General features: G+C 41.3%; 1 protein-coding gene across 1 annotated transcript in view; it reads right to left on the bottom strand.

Moving 5' to 3' along the window:
* The window catches only part of ACOXL (acyl-CoA oxidase like), a 687,302-nt gene that overhangs the window by 141,651 nt on the left and 524,431 nt on the right, over positions 1-21,220 (bottom strand). Inside the window, exon 15 of the mRNA XM_082249749.1 lies at positions 17,892-18,003. Within this exon, the coding sequence (XP_082105875.1) occupies positions 17,892-18,003 (112 nt within the window). The remainder of the gene's footprint in view (positions 1-17,891; positions 18,004-21,220) is intronic.

Consider the following 21,220-nt stretch of genomic DNA (forward strand, 5'->3'; position numbering starts at 1 on the left):
AAAAAAAAGTTTCTGTTCTTGAGTTTGAATGCTCTAAGGTTAGTAAATTCAATGGCTACATTTATTTCTTAGGAACGCCTCCGAATGATGCAATAAAAGTACCAGATATTTGTAATTTTCTGGCTCTGCGGTTCCTGCCGTCAAGTCCCAACCAAGAAAGGAACATCTTCTCACAATGGCACAACAACTGAGTGGAGATCTGCTGCTGCCAGAGATTTAAGATGTCACCGGGTGATTAAAAAAATCAGTTCTGGTAGACTAATGCTATTTAATAGATACAGCAACTATAGAACCTTGTGATGTAAGCAACTACATACTTACCTGCCCATATGCTAAAAGTTCTTTGTTACACAGCTCCTGGCATCAATCTTATTAGACTTCTTGGGCTGGTCATATAGCAGATCCCCCTGCTGGCTACTATGGTTCCATCTGCTGACCCCCAGTCATTTCAGGGCACAAAAGTGCCTTTAGGAGGAACCACAGAAGCCAGTGGGGAACGTGGTCTTCTGCACAACTGGAAACTCTGCTATAGAGCAAAGGTTCTGCAAATTGGCTGAAGGACAGATATGTGTAAAGTTACTCTCATCACAGGACTATGGAATTTGAATTCGTTAAACATCCTGACAAGGTCATTCAGGGGAAATAGAATGTGTCGGCAGATAAGAACCATTTGGCCCATCTAGTCTGCCCAATATATCTGAATCCTATGAATAGTCCCTGGCCCTATCTCATATGAAGGATAGCCTTATGCCTATCCCAGGCATGCTTAAACTCCTTCACTGTATTTGCAGCTACCACTTCTGCAGGAAGGTTATTCCATGCATCCACTACTCTCTCAGTAAAGTAATACTTCCTCATATTACTTTTAAACCTTTGCCCCTCTAATTTAAAACTGTGTCCTCTTGTGGTAGTTTTTCTTCTTTTAAATATGCTCTCCTCCTTTACCGAGTTGATTCCCTTTATGTATTTAAAAGTTTCTATCATATCCCCTCTGTCTCTTCTTTCTTCCAAGCTATACATGTTAAGGTCCTTTAATCTTTCCTGGTAAGTTTTTTCCTGCAATCCATGTACTAGTTTAGTAGCTCTTCTCTGAACTCTCTCTAGAGTATCTATATCCTTCTGGAGATATGGCCTCCAGCACTGCGCACAATACTCCAAGTGAGGTCTCACCAGTGTTCTGTACAGCGGCATAAGCACTTCTCTCTTTCTACTGCTTATACCTCTCCCTATACATCCAAGCATTCTGCTGGCATTTCGTGCTGCTCTATTACATTGTCTTCCCACCTTTAAGTCTTCTGAAATAATTACTCCTAAATCCCTTTCCCCAGATACGGAGGTCAGGACTGTGTCAAATATTCTATATTCTGCCCTTGGGTTTTTACGCCCCAGGTGCATTATCTTGCACTTATCCACATTAAATTTCAGTTGCCAGAGTTCTGACCATTCTTCTAGTTTTCCTAAATCCTTTTCCATTTGGCGTTTCCCTCCAGGAACATCAACCCTGTTACATATCTTTGTGTCATCAGCAAAAAGACAAACCTTACCATCGAGGCCTTTTGCAATATCACTTATGAAGATATTAAACAAAATTGGTCCCAGTACAGATCCCTGAGGTACCCCACTGGTAACATGACCTTGTTCTGAATGTTCTCCATTGACTACAACCCTCTGTTGTCTGTCACTCAGCCACTGCCTAATCCACTCAACAATATGGGAGTCCATGCTCAATGACTGCAGTTTATTGATAAGTCTTCTATGTGGGACAGTGTCAAAAGCCTTACTAAAATCTAGATATGCAATGTCTACTGCACCTCCACCGTCTATTATTTTAGTCACCCAGTCAAAAAAATCTATAAGATTTGTTTGACATGATCTCCCTGAAGTAAACCCATGTTGTTTTTCATCTTGCAATCCATGCCTATTTCCACTGTATTCAAAAAGTTCTTAGTTTTGCAATGGCATCTTTTGCATAAAGCTTTCTGAGGTAAAGGCAGCAAAAAGGGTGTCCCAACATCACTGCAGGTATGTTCCAGGATCACCACATTGCAGACCAAGGGGGGTGGACTAATGCACAATAGATGTCAGGATGAAAACGTGAACTAATCAGGGGTAGGTTGAATCTCAATATTATGTTTCAGTTTTTAATGGATTACACCTTTGTGATAAACATCTAAACTTCATTATATAATTAAAAGAGAAGTTAGAGAGTTTGAGAGTCACTGGCTCTTTGCTCTGCCCCCCATCTCAGCACTCACTGGAGTGCTGGGCTGTGAATGAGGTGAGAATGGCTGGCTCCGTCTCCCAGTAGATTGCTGTAAGGCTGAACCAGCTTCTGGTGCAGGCATCTGGGTGGATCCCAACTGTAAAGTTGGGATCTTTCCAGAGCCTGGACTTGCTGAGTGTCATCACTTGGCCTTGGGATTCAGGGCCCTGTTGGCTCAAAACGGGTCACAGGAGTGCAGAACGAAGTGCACTCCTGAGATCCCCAGGAGGAGTACGGCCAAAATAGCTTTGGCCATACTTCTCCTTTAAAAAAAAAAAATTTCTTCTTCACTATGTAATCATTTACAAAACCAGTACTCTGCATATGCTGTGTGAACACATTCAGATTATAGAACACCGCTGATATTCCAAGCCAGAGATAACACATGATAACAGATAACCATATGATGTAATATTACAGTGGAAAGTATACAGTCTATGGGGCTGACCTTAAATGAATTTTCCCTGAGCTGAGCCCAGAGTCCACGTTGGTTATACAGTATTTAGTTTTTAAACAAAATATTACCTTTTAGCCACATCAGCTCTCTCACCTGTATACACCTTATGGACTAAAGTTTTTACATGTATGCTAGGGGCCTGTTTATTTTGGAGAAAATGTCATTAAATAAGATAACAAAGTAATAGATATTATCTTGCAAAAATTATTCGTTTTTTTTAATGCAGTCAGTAGTAGAGTATTGTACAATATTGGTCATTGATTAACCACTTTAGCCCCGGAAGATTTGGCTTCTCAAAGACCAGGCCCCTTTTTGCGATTCGGCACTGTGTGACTTTAACGGAAAATTGCGTGGTTGTGTAACGCTGTACCCAAACGAAATTGACGTCCTTTTTTTCTCTCAAACAGAGCTTTCTTTTGGTGGTATTTCATCACCTGTGCGATTTTTATTTTTTTGCGCTATAAACAAAAAAAAGAGCGCCAATTTTAAAAAAAATCATATGTTTCACGTTTTTTTTATATGAAATTCTCAAAAAAAAAAAAAAATGTAGAAATCAAAATTTTTTAACATTTTAGGCCAATTTGTTTTCTGCTACATATTTTTGGTAAAAAAAAATCGCAATAAGCGTATTTTGATTGGTTTGCGCAAAAGTTATTGCGTTTACTAACTACAGGAAGGATTTATGTAATTTTTATTGTTTTTTTTTTTTAACTAGTAATGGCGGCGATCTGCGATTTTTTTTGCGGGACTGTGACATTGCGGCGGACCCCTAAATGACATTTTTGACACTTTTGGGAGTACCAGTGACATTACTACAGTAATCAGTGCTATAAATATGCACTGTTACTGTAAAAATGACTGGTGATCTAGGGGCGTGATTCTAACTGTCATGAGGCATGGCTTGTGATGTAATCACAGAGACATGCAATTCTACAATATCGTATAACGTTTATATTGGTCAGGCAACGCACTGACACCTTTGCTGCCATTGTGCTATGTGCTGGGTGTTCAGCGTGACCCTGTGCCTTTAAGGAGGGGCGGGCTCCCTCCAGTCACCTGTCCTCCATCTATCTCATCAGAATGCATGTGCTTCCATTGTGAAGACTCTTTAAAGGTAGAGTTAGGGACTGCAGATATCAGGGTGCCTTGGCGCGGCCTGCAGCTTACGCATGTATTTGCAAATGTGTGCAACTAAACCCCTGTTTTTAACGCATACTGTTAGACAGGTTAATTTGGCTGGTTGCTGGCTGGTTGGTAAGTAGTGACTGGAAATACCTTCATTTTTAATCCTACATAGCAGGATCGCATAGCCTCTGTGATTACTTTAGTGAGAATGACAGACGGCTGTGTTTACATCAGCCATCTGTCCTTATCTCACTGCATCGGGAGATCGCGAGCGGCCAGCGGCCACCGAAGCCACCGGTCACACGTACCGACTCCTCAGCCGACTAACGGGGGCGGGAGTGCACCTCCGGCAGCACGCGACTGCTCCCTAGCTCCTCCCAAGCTAGCGCCGTACATGTACGGCACTTTGCCTGGGAGCGCCAGACTGCCGCCGTACAACTGCGGCGGGCGGTCGGCAAGTAGTTAATGCATCACCTTTTGGGAGGGGGAGGGGAGCGGATACCTGGTTTTGACAGGTACCTGCTCCCACTTACGGCTGACTTTGCCGCAGAAAACTCAGCCAGAAGTTCAAGCCCCTCCTCCTTCCCCCGTCGTCGGGCTATTCACTAATGCACAATAGGGAACCGGCCGAGATGGCGGTGGCAGCACTCAAAAGCCAATTGAAAGTTTGGCTTGGATGAAGACACCGCTGGATTTGTGGACAGGTAAGTGTCCTAATATTGAAAGTCAGCAGCTACAGTATTTGTAGCTGCAGAATTTTCATTTTTTTCTGAAGGAGCCTGGAGTTCCGCTTTAACCACTTGCCGACCGCCGCACGACTATCTACGGCGGCGGTCAGCCCCTCACAGGCAAAGTGACGTAGGTCTACGTCGCTCGCCTGTGAGGGTTTAGGGAGCGAGCGCGCGCCGCCGGAGGCGCGCTCCCGCTCCCGCGTGGTCACGGACCCCCCCGCGCGTGTGACCGGCGGACCCGATCGCCGCCGGCCACTCTGCGATCGGCGGGGGAGAGGGAGAAAGTCAGGCAGCTTGTGTAAACAAGCTGCCTGTCATTCTCCTCTCTGTATGAGAGCTGATCACATGGATCTACTATGTAGATCCATTGATCACTCTGCATACAGTTGAAGCCCCAGCCAATCACAGTTAGAATCACGCCCCTAGGGACACACACAGCCCCTCCCTCTCAAATAAAGTTAACCCCTTCACTACCAGTGTATTTTTACAGTAACAGTGCATATATATAGCACTGATTACTGTAGAAATGTCACTGGTAACCCCAAAAGTGTCAAAAATGTCAGTCAAGGGTCCGATCTTTCCGCCGCAATGTCGCAGTACCGCAAAAAAAATCGCAGATCGCCGCCATTACGCGTTAAAAAAAAAAACAACAAAAATGACAAAAATCTTTCCCTTTGTTAGTAAACGCAATAACTTTTGCGCAAACCAATCAAAATACGCTTTTTGCGATTTTTTTTACCAAACATAGGTAGCATAAAACAAATTGGCCGAAAATATTAAAAAATTTTGATTTTTACATTTTTTTTTGGGGGAATTTCATATAAAAAAAAGGAAAAATATTGCTATTTTTGCAAAATTTACGCTCTTTTTTTGTTTATAACGCGTGATCAAAAAATCGCACAGGTGATCAAATACCGCCAAAAGAAAGCTCTGTTTGTGGGAAAAAAAGGACGCCAAATTCGTTTAGGTACAGCGTCGCACGACCGCGCAATTGTCCGTTAAAGTCACGCAGTGCCGAATCGCAAAATACCCTCTGGTCGTTTAGCAGCCAAATCCTCCGGGGCTTAAGTGGTTAATCAGCCCATACAAGGAGTGAATTTTTTTTCCTGCAGGAAAGAAATGCACTTGATTACCCCATCAACAGAGACAGTGTTGACAGGAAATCCCTCCCACCGAGCCATTGTTTTTTCCTGGCAGGGGGAGGGGGAAAGGCGTCCCCAGCGGCAGAAGACATTGATTGTTGCTAGCGACTATACTGTTAGCAATAATCATATGCAAAATCCAGCAGGCTAGTTGTACCCAAGTTGATTGATCAACTTGGTACATTCAGAGTGCCCATACATGGTTTAAATCTCAGGCCAGTTCAGGAGATTCAAATCCTCTATGGCCAGCCTTAGTCCCAATGTCACTGATACACAACCCAACTGCTGTTAATGATTCCTTAAATTGTGACACCGGGGTATGGTCAAATTTAGTATTTGCTTAAAATGTGATCTATCAGAACAACATTTACCAACAATTGTGAAGTATATGATTAACCTCACGCACTAAATAGCTGTTAGCACATTTTGCTGATCTCATTGATCAAAATGTATCTGTGTTAGGCCAACCACTAAATGCTGCTTAGACATTTGCTATGGGAAGCTATAGAAGAAACATAATTTCCTGTTTGCAGCATTGCTGACATATGCCTACATGACATCTAAAGTATTTCTGAGATTTCTAACTTCTTTTCTTATCCTTTGAAATCTCTGCTGAATATCCACAAAAAGATGCAGTGTAACAATTCACCTTCTAAGTGGAAGAAATCCTCAGGTGACTTTCACTGACCTGAAATGATCCCTTAGAGATACCCACTGTACTCTGGTTAAATATTTCCACAATACAGCATAGGATTATGACAAGAGTAAGCTTCAAACAACCACATCTATTAGCACAGGGCTTTGTTTCGGTGTTATACATCAAAACAAGCAAAGAAATTCCATTTCTGTTTTCTGATTTATTTGATCACATGCTTAACATTAGCAGCCAAGCCAAGCGGAAGCACAGATCTACTTAAAAATCAATATGTCCGGCCTAGATGGCAACTTCAGAAGATTCCTCCATCTAGACCAGTATATACAGGGGCCTCTCAAAAAATTAGAATATCATCAAAAATGTAATTTATTTCAGTAATTAAATTCAATTCAAAAAGTTAAACTCATATATTATATAAATCCATTACACACAGAGGGATCTATTTCAAGCATTCCTTTCTTTTAGTTTTGTTGATTATGGCTCACAGCTAGTGAAAACCCAAAAATCAGTATCTCAGAAAATTAGAATATTGTGAAAAGTTCAATATTGTAGACTGATGGTGTCACACTCTAATCAGCTAATTAACTCAAAACACCTGTAAATGTTTCCTGAGCCTTTAAATGGTCTCTCAGTCTGGTTCAGTAGGTTACACAATCATGGGGAAGACAGTCATTGACACCCTCCACAAGGAGAGTAAGTCACATGAGGTCATTGTTAAAGAAGCTAGCTGTTTACAGAGTGCTGTATCCAAGCATTTTAATGGAAAGTTTAGTGGAAGGAAAAACTGTGGTAGAAAAAGGTGCACAAGCAACAGGGATAACCGCAGCCTTAAGAGGATTTAGAGGATTGTGAAGAAAAGGGGGAGAGTCACAAGGCGTGGACTACGGCTGGTGTCAGTGCTTCAAGAGCAACCGCACACAGATGTATCCAGGACATGGCTACAACTGTAGCATTCCTTGTGTCAAGCCACTCCTGAACCAGGGACAACATTCTACTGAGCTGAGGAGAAAAAGGACTGGACTGTTACTCAGTGGTCCAAAGTAGTGATCGACCGATATCCTTTTTTTGTGTTGCAGATACCGATATTTTGCCGATCGAATATCGGTATTGGCCGATATTTTCACACATGTAAAAATTACCCAAAAAAACCCCACAAATTTTGACACAAATCTCTTAACAAACATGTTAATCTTTATTTATTAACATTTTTAACATTAAGTGCTCATTCTTCACACCTTAACTGCATAACAACGGATAGGAAACCTTCAATTGCAAGGAGTTGGACATTTCACATCATCCGACTGTGCATTATGTATAATAAAGTGCTGCAGTAGTGGACTCACTCACTGCAATATAAAAATTTTAATTCACTACTACAGTGCAGTCAGCGCAAAACTGCTAGGAAAAAAATTAGGCAACAACAACAACAGCTACACAATAAAATACACATACACACTGCACAACTGCTATAAAAAGAGCAAGGCAACAGCTAAACATGTCACAGTGGATTGGACTGGACTCTGAGTCAGTGGAGGACTATCTGCACTGCAATATGGCACTCACTTCAACTACTGCAGTCAGTGCAATACTGCTAGAAGAAAAGCAAGTAGGCAACAGCTACACATGTCACAGTGGATTGGACTGGAGTCAGTGGAAGACTATCCTGCACTGCAGTATGGCACAATTACTGCAGTCAGTGCAATACTGCTAGAAGAAAAGCAAGGCAACAGCTACACAGTGGATTGGACTGTGTGTACTACCGCTGCAGCAGGGTACTCACTCATTGGAATAATTTTAAATCCCTACTGGACTACTGCAGTAGTGATTTAAAATGATTGCAGCAGTGAGTGGCGTTCTACTGCAGCAGTAGTCCACTGGCACCGACTCCAATCCACTGTCTATGTCTATTTTTTTTTTCTATCACTTTTGCACTGACGTCAGCGCAGCACAGTCGGTGCAAAACGGTTAGAAAAAAATAGATAGACAAAAGCTAGACAGTGGATTGGACAGACTCAGTGGACTGGTGGACAGACACTACACTATAGACTAGCTACACTTTCAAATCAATACTCCCAGTTAGGTAGAACAATATTATAGTGCAGAAAGCATAACATTTCAGCATGTTCACCAGTTAAACGACTTCTTTTCTTTTCATAAATTGCTGCCACTTCACTAAAAACACGCTCACTGAGGAAGGAGGAGCAGAAAGGTATTTTCTAGCATGAGAAGCAAGTCTTTTGTAATATGCCTCATTTTCTTTCCACCACTGAAGAGGATCACTTCTTCTGTCAACTACTGGTTCCTTCAAATAGAGATGAAGTTCATCATAAAGGCTCATTATTGCCGATTCTGATGAATCCTCTGCATGAGGCCCCTATAAAACGCTGAACATTGCATCTATTTGACCACAATGAATTTTCTCTTCTGTCCATTGTTTTTTGGGACATTTTTCTCCTGCATCCTGCTCTTCCACATCAGAAACCTTCTCTTCTTGTCCTTGACTTTTCTTTTTGTCAGGAGGAACCTCCTGCACCTTCTGTTGAATATCTTCTGTCAGCCATTGCTTTGCCTTGGCCAATACATCATCAGAGGAGAAAGGATAGTTCTTGTATCGAGGATCCAAAAGACATGAAAGCACAACAGTTTTATTCTCCTCATGCTTCTCAAACCTTTTGGTGAGGCTGTCCCTCATGGCCTGCCTACATGCTTTGATGCCACGTGTGTTGGGTCCTTCATTCTGTTGAAGAAGCATCTTCATGACTCTCACACATGGGATCACAGAGGAAACAGATCACCTCCAGTGTCACTTCCTCAATGGGTACGAGCGTCTCTATAATGTTGCCTACTATGTCCCCCTCATCTGCAGTAGGGCAAGAATGTCCTCCAAGTCCATATTCACTACAATATATAGTGAGAGCTCTCTTCTGCTCCAGCACCCTCTGTAACATGTGTAGCGTTGAGTTCCATCGTGTTGGAACAGCCTGTATCAGATTGTTTTTGGGTAGGCCAAGGTCTTCTTGAATGCACACCAGTCGCTGCTTGGCAAGAACAGAATGGTGGAAATGGCCTGCGCACTTCTTCAGCATGGTAATAATGTCTAGCAAAGCTTTCTGGTGTGACAGACCATCATTTACCACCAGTTGGAGGGTGCGTGCCATGCAACGGAGGTCTGACACTTCAGCAAGTCTCATACCTTTAACCATGTTCGCTCCACTGTCTCGCAGCACAAGCATCACTCAGTCTTTGCTTATTCCCCATTCTTCTAGCATGCCTAGGAACTTTTCTTAATGTACTCCCCAGTGTGGGATCCTTGTATCACTTTTGTATTCAACACCAAATGCCTTCTTGTCCATCCGCTGTCAATGTAGTGGCATGTAAGACTCATGTAAGATTCTGTTTGTCCTGACCAGCAGTCTGTCGTGAATGAGAGTGAGTTGCCAGCATTCTCTGGTTTCAGCATAGTCTTAACTTTGTCAATGACCTTTTGGTGAATCTTTTGCAGCATTTCAGTTTGATAAAAAAACTTGTCACTCTTCAGTGTGTATCTTGGCTCAACTATGGACATCAACCGCTTAAATCCAGAGTCAGACACTATTGTAAATGGCTGGTTATCAGTGACCATCATCTCTGTGATTACTCTGTCCAGCAGTTGTTATCTTCCATCAGATTTTTGCCACTTTTTTTTTTTTTCCAAACATATGTTATTGTTGCCTGGGATAGGGGTGATTCACCTTGCGATTCATTTTATTTTTTCTGTCCTGCATGATACAATTCAAGATGATGAACTCTTAGATGGGCCCAAAGATTAGACGTATTTTTGGTTTGGCAGTTATTGATCCCATGCTCACATTGTTTTTGCATGTTTTGCACAGTGCTACTGATTTTCCTGGCGATGGAGAAGAGAAATTCTGCCAGACCACACTTTTAATTTTTCTATCTCCATCCATCTCCATTGAAACAAGAAAGAGTCAGTCAGAGTCAGACACTAATTTTGGCTTACACAAAATGACTGGCTGGCACCCTGTGGTGACTGGCACCCTGTTGTGGTGGGTGGCTGTCTGGCTGGCAGGCACCGTGTGGTGGGTGGGTGGCTGGCTGGCACCCTGTGATGGGTGGGTCGCTGGCTGGCACCCTGTGATGGGTGGGTGGCTGGCTGGCACCCTGTGGTGGGTGGCTGTCTGGCTGGCAGGCACCATGTGGTGGGTGGGTGGCTGGCACCCTGTTGTGGTGGGTGGCTGTCTGGCTGGCAGGCACCGTGTGGTTTGGCTGGCTGGCACCCTGTGGTGGCTGGCACCCTGTTGTGGTGGGTGGCTGGCTGGCTGGCAGGCACCGAGTGGTGGGTGGGTGGCTGGCTGGCACCCTGTGGTGGTGGGTGGCTGTCTGGCTGGTAGGCATCGTGTGGTGGGTGGATGGCTGGCACCCTGTGGTGGCTGTCTGGCTGGCACCCTGTGTGGTGGCTGGCCTGGCACGTACAGGCCCAGGGCCTGTGGCTGGAGAGCTGGTACAGTCAGGAGGGAGGAGGACTCAGGCAGGGCCTGTGGCTGGCTGGTTGGACTGTGTGGGACTGGGTTGCTGGCTGGCACCGGGCAGCTGTGGGCGGTGGGTGGGTCGGTGTGTGGCCGCTGCGGCTGTGTTACAGAAGAGAGAGATACAGAACATGTGTCAGAATGTTTGTTGGTCACTGTTATTATTTATCACAGAACAGATAGAATACAGAACGTGTGTCAGACTGTTGGTCACTGGCACTGCACTTCCTAAATGTAGCAGAATTCTTCTTGTCCCGACTCTCCCGACCGACCATGCAGACTCCAGTGTGGCAGCAGCAGGTAAGACACTGTAGGAGGCAGAGGGAGGCAGCCTAAGAGCTGTCCAGTGCGCGGAGGCGCGTGGCGCAACATACGCGATGACGTCACGAATATGCGCAAATGCCGATTCCGATATATCAGGGAAAGTCCTTAATCGGCCCTCGATATACCGGCTATGCCGATAATCGGCGGATCTCTAGTCCAAAGTCCTCTTTTCGGATAAAAGTAAATTTTGCATTTCATCTGGAAATCAAGGTCCCAGAGTCTGGAGGAAGAGTGGAGAGGCACAGAGTCAAAGCTGCACGAGATCCGGTGTGAAGTTTCCACAGTCAGTGATAAATTAGGGGAGCCATGTCATCTGCTGGTTTTGGTCCACTGTGTTTTATCAAGTCCAAAGTCAGCGCAGCCCTCTACCAGGAAATTTTAGAGTAAGTCATGCTTCCCTCTGCTGACTAGCTTTATGAAGATGCTGATTTCATTTTCCAGCAGGACTTGGCACCTGCCCACACTGCCAAAAGTACCAATACCTGGTTTAATGATCATGGTATTACTGTGCTTGAATAGCCAGCAAACTCGCCTGATCTAAACACCATAGAGAATATGTGGGGCATTGTCAAGAGGAAGATGACACACACTAGACCAAACAATGCAGATGAGCTGAAGCCCACTATCAAAGCAACCTGGGCTTCCATAACAACTCAGCGGTGTCAATAGCTGATCGCCTCCATGCCACACAGCATTGATGCAGTAATTCATGCAAAAGGAGCCCCAACCAAGTATTGAGTGCATACTATACTGTACATGGACATACTTTTCAGTAAGCCAACATTTCTGTAATAAATATCCTTTTTTTTTTTTTTGGTCTTATGTAATATTTACATTTTCTGAGATACTAAATTTTGGATTTTCACTAGCTGTAAGCCATAATCATCAATTAATCATCAAATTAAAAGAAATAAATTATTGAAATATATCACTCTGTGTGTAATGAATCTATATACGAGTTTCACTTTTTGAATTGAATTACTGAAATAAATGTAACTTTTTGATAATATTCAATTTTTTTTAGATGCACCTGTTAGACTCTACAGTCTCTCAACTGCTATTGGCTAGTCTGCCACTTACTATAGTTGCTTAGTATAAATGTGGGAGACCAGAGCAATTGGAGAAAACTTGCAAAAATGTGGGAAAAGCATACCAGGTTCACGTCAGGACTGCATTGTGTCCTTGGTTGGAATCAAACCCAAACCCACAACCACAAAACAAAAGTACTTAAATATTCAATGTTTTCCAAGCAATTCGTGAAAACATTCTTAAAGTGGACTTTGCATTAAAATGTGCAGTGCATTCTCACAGCATTTGGAATACTCAGCTTTAGTCTGGTAAAATGGGATTAACATTGCACTGTCTGTTATTTCTGCCTCTTTAAACACCTATGTAAGCACACACATACACACTTTCCTCTAAAAATATAAAAATGATTCTGAAAACAAAAATTAACTATTATAAAAAAAAAAATTCATACTCGGTAACCAGATGCACAGCCTTTAGCTATAATAACTGATTGCAAACTTGTTGTGGGTGTCAAAAAGGTTTCACATCAATGCAGATAATTTTTGGCAGACTCCTTTATTCAGATCACTTACTCAATGAAATGTGTATGTTTTCTAGCACTATACGACTTGCCAACATCTCAGTTGGATTGAGGTCAGGATTTTGACTAGGCCTTTCCATAACTTATCTTGCTGCTCAGCCCAGCTGTGCCTTAGACTCAGTTCCAGGGCTGACAGCCATTTTTTGACACAAAGAGGAAATAATTGTTTCTTCAATAAAAATCTAAAGGCACAGAAGTACCGTGGAAACAAAGATTCACAAACATCACATCGCCACCATGCTCAAAATGTATCCGAACTCAAAAACAACAATTGTATGTATTGCAGCCTATCAGTACCTAGATATAGTGACTGCATTATTTTCTTTTTGTTCAGGCTTTACTTATTTATTTCTATCTGGTAATCCTGCCAGTAAAGCAAATCCTCTTCTAGAGTGACAACGCTCACTCATTAAACTGTATCTATGGTGGGGATCAGTTGTCACAGTAGGACAGGACTTCAATCAACTTTGCCTCTTTTCCATATCCAACAGTCAAGCACAGGCAGAGAGCACAAGATCTTATCATCAGCAGACAAGATTTTTGGCAGAATCTACAGGTATTTTTTCACATATAAAAAGAGATCTAAGGCTCCTTTCACACGGGCGGTGCACCTGACGGAGTCTGTTCTCCTCAGCAGGGGAGCGATCCACCGATCCCCGCTGAGCAGGCGGATGACAGCTCCGTCTCGGCTCTGTGTGCAGAAACTGAGCTGTCAGATCCCTGCTCTCTTCTATGGGGAGATCGGATGAGAACGGACCGCCTCTCCATTCTCATCCGATCCTATCCAATCCGCCAGACGGATGGAAAATAGGGTTTCCATCTGTCTGGATTTCACAGACAGGATCGGGTGTCAGCGGAGAGGTCTCCACTGACATCCGCCGCTCCATAGGGTTGCATGGAGCATCCGATCAGGTCCGCCTGAAAAACTGACAGGCGGATCGGATCGGAAAGCCCGTGTGAAAGGGGCCTAAGAAAACACTTTTAATGGTATATTTAAGGCCCCTTTCACACTATTGCGACGCAATTTTGCCGCAATTTCACGGCGTGATTTTTGCCGCGATTTTGAAAGCAATGGCAAGGCTATATGCCTCAAAACGCATTAAAATCGTGGCAAAGTAGTGCAGGAACTACTTTGAAGTCGGTGCGACTTCAAAACGCACTGATATGAGGGCTCATTAAAAATAATGGAAAACGACTTGTCATGCGATTTTGCGGTCCAAAATCGCGGGACAAGTCGCACTAGTGTGAATGGGGCCTTACAGATTAAAAGTGAGCAAACAGGAGAAGTTCTTTGTTGGGGTTTACAAACCATTTGACTGTTGTCCAATCATTTGTGGGAGGTTGCCTAAAAACTTATATTTTTGATTCATAAGGTCAAAGAACATTTGTTTTTGGAATCTTGAAAGATCTTCATATGTTTTTTGAAGAATTCTAGAAGGGCTTTCATTTTCTTTCTTAGTGAGGAGTAGTTTCTATCCTATTAGCATACAGAAATGTTGTACAAAATCTTTATTAAAGTGTTACCAAACCCAGGACCCTGCAGTTACTATATCTGTTCTCCCACAGTACACAGAACATGGAAATGCAAACATTTTAGTAAATATAAACAGCTAAATACCTTTTCTCATTAGCAGAGTATAGCAGTCTTGTGGTTAACCAGTTCCCGACTGCCTACCGCAGATATACTGTGGCAGGGTGGCCGATCTGCGATGAATCATGTACCTAGTACACAATCCAAAACTTCCAGGGTCTGGGGGTGCATGCGTGCCGCCAGTGACCCGCTCCCGCTGTGATTATACACAGTGGGAGCTGATCTGTGGTTACCATGGACTTGATGTCCACCGGCACCTTCCGATCATTAGGCAGAGAGCCAGAACGGCAGTCTGCCTATGTAAACAAGGCAGATTGCCATTCTGTCAGTAGGGAATGCATTGATCCTGTGTTTTCCTGCTATAGCTTTTGCGCAAACCTATCAATATACACTTGTTGGGATTTTTTTTACCAAACATATGTAGCAAAATACATATTGTCCTAAATGAATAAAGAAAATTGATTTTGTCATTTTTTTTATTGGATATGTTCTATAGCAGAAAGTAATAAATATTGAGGTTTTTTTTTGTTTTTTAGCGCAAAAAATAAAAACTGCAGTGGTGATCAAATACCACCAAAAGAAACCTCTATTTGTTGTTAAAAAAAAAAAAAGACATACATTTTCTTTGGGTACAGCAGGGCATGACCACGCAATTGTCAGTCAAAATAATGCATTGTATCGTAAAAAATGGCTTGGTCATAAGGGGTAATTCTCCTGAAAGGCCACTGGTTAAAGCTTGTAGGAGTAGATTTCATTCTACTTTGACTGTCCTATGAGGCTGCAGTACCCCTGACCCTCGTCTGGACAGTGCTGATTGGCCCTGTGCTGATCAACTGCACCCTCCCAGGAAAAAGAAAAATTCTCTAGCAATACACACCAAAATAAGCATGTGCAGAGTGACTCCAAGGTACTCTACTATCAGGAGATGGATTGGGGACTGTGGAAGGAGAGGAGGATCAGAGTAGACAGGATCAAACAGCATTTTTACACAATGCAGAAAATAATCACTTAGGTTCGGCAGGGAGTATAACAAGCATGCTTTACTGCATAAGCAGGAGACAGCCGAGTTGCATCCCGCAAGGCTTCCCTGCTGGTTTACCTAGAGCCCAGAGCGTTTTTTTTCCACTATACCTGTACCACCACCGTTTTTATTTATATTTGCATTTTAACAAACTGTCGCACCTTTGTTTATTTATATTTAAAAAAAATAAATACGGTATTTTACCTACTACACCATGAGGAGTGCGATATTTGTCCTTTAAAACACTCACCTGTAGGAGGATCCAGGACCACCCGGGCACGGATGGCTGGAACCCCCACTGGACACTTACCTACAAGCTTTATTGACCCACTTACCGTAAGGTACTGGGGGTCAACACCATCTGGTAAGTTTGCATTACCTATTATACCAACACAGGAGCACGGAGGGTGACACCACCATTGCACAAAGTGTTCATTTGAAGCACCGTCAATGAAGCTAGCACATCCAGTTGGGATAATCACCATATTCTAATTGGACTATATGGACACCATCCTTTGCACTTAATAACTTTTGAACTTTTCACCTTGCATTGTTTGCACATTGTTGCACCAAAACTTTTTTTGCACTTTTTACTAGCAGTATTTTGCACATACAATATTGGTAATATTATTTGTGTTGTATTTATAATATGTATATATATATATATATATATATATATATTCTTGCACTGACTGCTAAGTCACACTAAGCACAGCACTTGCACTTTAATTTGGTTTACAGGCAAACACAAGTGCACAGCAATTAATATAGATATTAACAGATTGTCCCACTATAGAATTTATTCAAAAGGATATGCGCTGTGGGTAATATTATACATATTACCAATATTCCATATCACACCTCAAGGTCATTCACAGCAGCAACCCTTTAGTCATATTACGGACAGTAATTACACAATACACATTGCACTTTATATTTTATATTAATTTCAGCACAGTACTTTTTAAATAGGGATATGCGCAGTGAGAAATAGCACGTATTACAAATATCTTTACATCTCCACCCCAAGGGGTCATCCACAGCAGCAATCCCAGCTCATATTAGCATTGGCACGAGTGTTTTTCCCCACATATACAATTACTGCATAAACAGACTGATTTTACTGTTGTGGGTTTAGTAACACTTTAAGCTTGCATTATGAACACTTGAGGTGGGTCTAGAAAGGCCAGCGATTATTTATCCCTTGCTGGAAGAAAAGATTATTGCTTGTCATTAGATTAGCCAAAGTTTCAAATATTCTCTTTATAATGTACTCTGTAGCTTTGCTCAGACAGACGATTGAGGGACTTTCTTCCGACTTTGGCGCATTGTATTTCTTCAAAGTATTTCTGTTCTAACCTAAAGCGATATTAAACCCCGAACCAAACATGTCATTTATTGCAGCTTACCAATCATTAGATGTGGTGGCTACATTAGGTTTCTTTTTTAGGTTTTTGCCCTTCTGGTAATCTGGCCAGTAACACACCTCCTGTATTAGAGTGCACCTAATCTGGATGAAGGAGCACAGGGGCACCTTTGGACAGCAGTATTGTTAGTCTGGGGGAAAGGAGAGTGTTAGATGTTCTAGCAGATTTAGATACACTAACAAATTGAAGACAAACTCAATTAAAAAAGGCCATCATTGCGCAACATGTTTATTATGTATAAGGCCAACATATATGTGACAAATGCTTATTACCCATGGTGTATAGGCTGAGCACGGATTGGAAGATAAGAAGTCAATGGTGTATGGACACTAAGAAGTACACATAGGATTGCACTTCATTTGAAGTTACACCATTATTATTGTTTTTGGTGTGGTTACACTATATGTATTTGATTTATATAGATTGATAGTAATCACTTACCACATAGTGGACACTTTTGATAATATTTTAAATGTATTACGGTGGGTGTGGCTTATTCTTGTATTTTTTATATTATATTTGACTTGTTGGCCCATGTTTTGACAAAAATAACCCCTTAATTGTAATAATTTTCACAATATTTAAAGGTATAACTGCACAATACATTATCGTACACATCAATAAAATAATAAAATAAATTAATACATTAATAATAATTAAATAAATAAATTATTCCAAGGTCATATTTTCTTTTATGAGGATCTGTGCATCCATCCTGCTCAGCTCTAAAAAATATGTTCCAGGGTTAGCCACATAAGCCACATGGGATAACACGTTGATTAATCATGTAATTAAAATACAAATGCAGGATTTTTAGGATAATGCTGTGTACATGTGTATAACAGAATGTGTTACATAAAACACTGTTTGAATGGCAGAGATGTGTTTACACCAGAACACACAGACTGATATGCTAAGTCATTAAAAGGTTACTTATTAGGTAACATACGCAGACCTGGCATTGCTATTAGGAATTATTACTCAATCCTCTTTTGCACAATGAAGAGATTATTTGGTTACCTTGTGGTAGAGTCTGGCAGCTAACCCACGCTGTAGCACCCTCTCCCGAAAATTGACGGCTTTCAAGAAGAACACCAAGCTGCTGATCTTATCTGAACTGAATGCCAAGAAGCTATGAAGGAAAAAGTATACAACAAATTGCATAAATTTAGATGAACTGTAAGACAATGCATTTATATAAATTAATAAATACAATTCCCTGTGAAACCTTTGGAGCCCTGCAATCAAAATGTCTACTAATTGAAATACTACTTTTACCACAAACCAACGTCATAATTGCTCATAAGTATTGCTCAAAAGTATGCATGTTTTTTTCTTGCTCACAGTGAAGAATCTGCCCACACCGGTGATTAAGTGGTAGAAAATACTTCTTACTTTCAAAAGTGATACAGTAACAGTAGTTAATGTTATTTCTATAAACTTAAACAACCAAAAAGTAATAAGGGTTCAACTTTAAATTTATTTCAGAAGCGAAAGTCCAAACACCTGTTTACAGGTGTCCCCATTAGTTAACCATGTGCTAAAGAGACACCTGTGCTTGCTCCCTCCTTAAGCTGAGATGCGCGCATCCATAGCCACAAACAGCACCAAGCAACGCCCCTGCACCCACCTCCTAACAGTTTGACTATTGGTAGCTGGAGCCCATCACCCTGCTGCCCTCAATGTCTGCTGAGGATCCAAGCAGTTTGGGGAGCAGTGCAGACTGATCCTAAACCTTGTGGCCATGGCATGGACAAAGTGGTCCACAAATATGGTTTATTATACCAATACCATGTGTGGTGACTGCATTTGCACCTGGATGGAACGTACAATGCAATTATGTGTACCTCTATATCTTTAAAGTTATCCTCTGTTTCTTTGTATGGTTTAGAACTGTGTTTTGTACTTTACTTTTTAGTTCAGTTTTTTAATAAAAATGTATGGAAACAAAAAAATAAAATCAGTTTTAAAACGTATTAACATTACACAAAAAGAATAAATATTTTAGCCAAAGAATTATAGCTTCACACCTAGTACCAACAAGACATACAGGGTCATTTATAAATGCAGTTGCCCTGTATTTCAAAATGTTGCACCATGTAAAAGCGTTCAAATCATTCGCACTTCATATTCTACCTTTTGCAGTTGAACATTTGTGCCATGTCACTTCCTGTTTTTGTGAAACCCTATGAAGAAAAACCAATCTGCAAATGTTTGTCCTTTTTTTGCACATTTGGTATGAACCAGATTGTGGCGGAATACAGAAATATGTTGAATTATCAAGAATTGTCGCAAATCATCCCAACTTTTGATCAAACAACAGTCTGGCAAATTTGCTATACTTTGCATAATCCAAAAAACTACAGATGTAAAGCGGTATGACAAAACATTATATTTTTTAAAATTTATTTCCAGTTACTTACATAGTGCCGATAAATTACATAGCACTTTACATCCACATCAGTCCCTGCCCTCAAGGCGCTTCCAATTTAAGGCCCTTACCTCACGTGTGTACATACACATTTGTAGGGTTAGTTTAGACAGGAGCCAAATAATCTGTTTTTGGATTGTGGAAGGAAACCCACACAAGCACAGGAAGAACATGCTAACTCAATGCAGGTAGAATTGTGGTTGGGAGCACCTACCATTAGGCCACTGTGCTGTCCATATTTTAATGCAACATTAAAGAATAATTCCAGGCATTGGTATGTTATACACAATTATCTTGGACCAATGTAATATATATATATATATATATATATATATATATATATATATATATATATATATATATATATATATATATATATATATCTCTATCACAATGGGCCAATAACCCTGAAGTTGGATACCACTTGCCTGCAGGTCCTGCGCAATGGTAGATTATTGCGCTTAATGTAAATGTAATATGTGCGAGATGTAAAAGAGTGTATGTCAAGGCAAAAAATAAAAAGGTTTTGAGTACATGCATATTTTTTGAATATTTATAAATATAATGTATATTTAGCAGACACATACAAGTACATTCTTAGTTTTTAAATTCATTGCAAAGAACACCTGTCATCATGAAAAATTGTGAATCAGTAATGTTTTTGTAGTGCTTTCCTTGCATCAGTGATATACCAATTGTAAATAATTAAATCATCAGCTAGTCTAGAGCAGTGGTCCTCAGGGCCCACTAACAGGCCAGGTTTGCAAGATAACTGAAATACATCCCAGGTGATATAATTTGCTGCTCAGTGATTGCAGTACTCCAGTCTGCATCTCCCTAAGGTAATGCTTAAAATCTGGCCTGTTAGTGGGCCCTGAGGACCGGAGTTGAGGACCACTGGTCTAGAGTACTAAACAAGCTACATAGGCTAAATAAAGTAATACTTGTGTTATCTAAACCAGTTCTAATCTTACCCGAAGTAAAGAATTACAACCAGAATGTTTCGATCTAGTTTTTTATGGATTTGAAAAAGAGGTTTTTTGTTTTGGGGGCAAGGCTTGGAGTGGCATGCAGTAAAACACTTGCGGTAAGAACTCCACTCTGCACCTATCTTGTGCATCCTCTTGTACTGGGCTTTTGCACCTTCAATACCCTTCACCTGAATCCAAGGAGATTGTCTGTCATTTCCTAAGAGGGCTATAGAGGAAACTTCAAAGCTGTAAAAATGTTGGAGCCAAGACAAAGATAGTGATGGCTCTATTCCAGAAAAAGGAAAACCATCCTCTTTACCTCCTGCACAAATGGCTGTAGACACCACTAAAGTACTTGAAACCATATCCCTCTGTCAGAGCACACTGACATCAAAACTAGAGAAGGTGAAAGAGGCAATTTGGCGTTTTCAACAGGAGTTTAACATTTTGAAGAGCCTTGTCCATTTTTTGGAACACTTAGATGTAATAGTGCTTTTGAAATCAACCTAAGAGATCCACCAATATATGGCAAACAAATACTCATGCATAGGTTGTGTTTATCACATTGACTACATGACCTCCTCTCTCTGCTCGGATTTCCAAAACATCAAGCTTTGAACTCCATGTTAAATGTGGACTGGCGGGCGAGAAACATCTCTCAAATTCTGATGGCAATAGCTTCTATACACAAACCCTATGGCTAAGATATATGTAAATGTATGGAACTCTTTCCTGTTACCAGGGGCACTGGACATGGGTGTCCATTTCCTCTTTTGTTATATGCTTTAGTGGTAGAAGCCCTGGCGACTATCATACACATTTATTCCAATAATAAAGGATTTTAGGTTGTCCTTGAGTAAATAACATTAAATAATTGGGTTATTAATGTCTAATAACCCATTTGATTTCTTTGCACTCAGTATTAAATAACATATAGCAGTCAAAAA

Source organism: Pelophylax lessonae, assembly GCF_965119305.1.
Source record: "Pelophylax lessonae genome assembly, chromosome: 3".
In the NCBI taxonomy this organism is placed as follows: domain Eukaryota; kingdom Metazoa; phylum Chordata; class Amphibia; order Anura; family Ranidae; genus Pelophylax; species Pelophylax lessonae.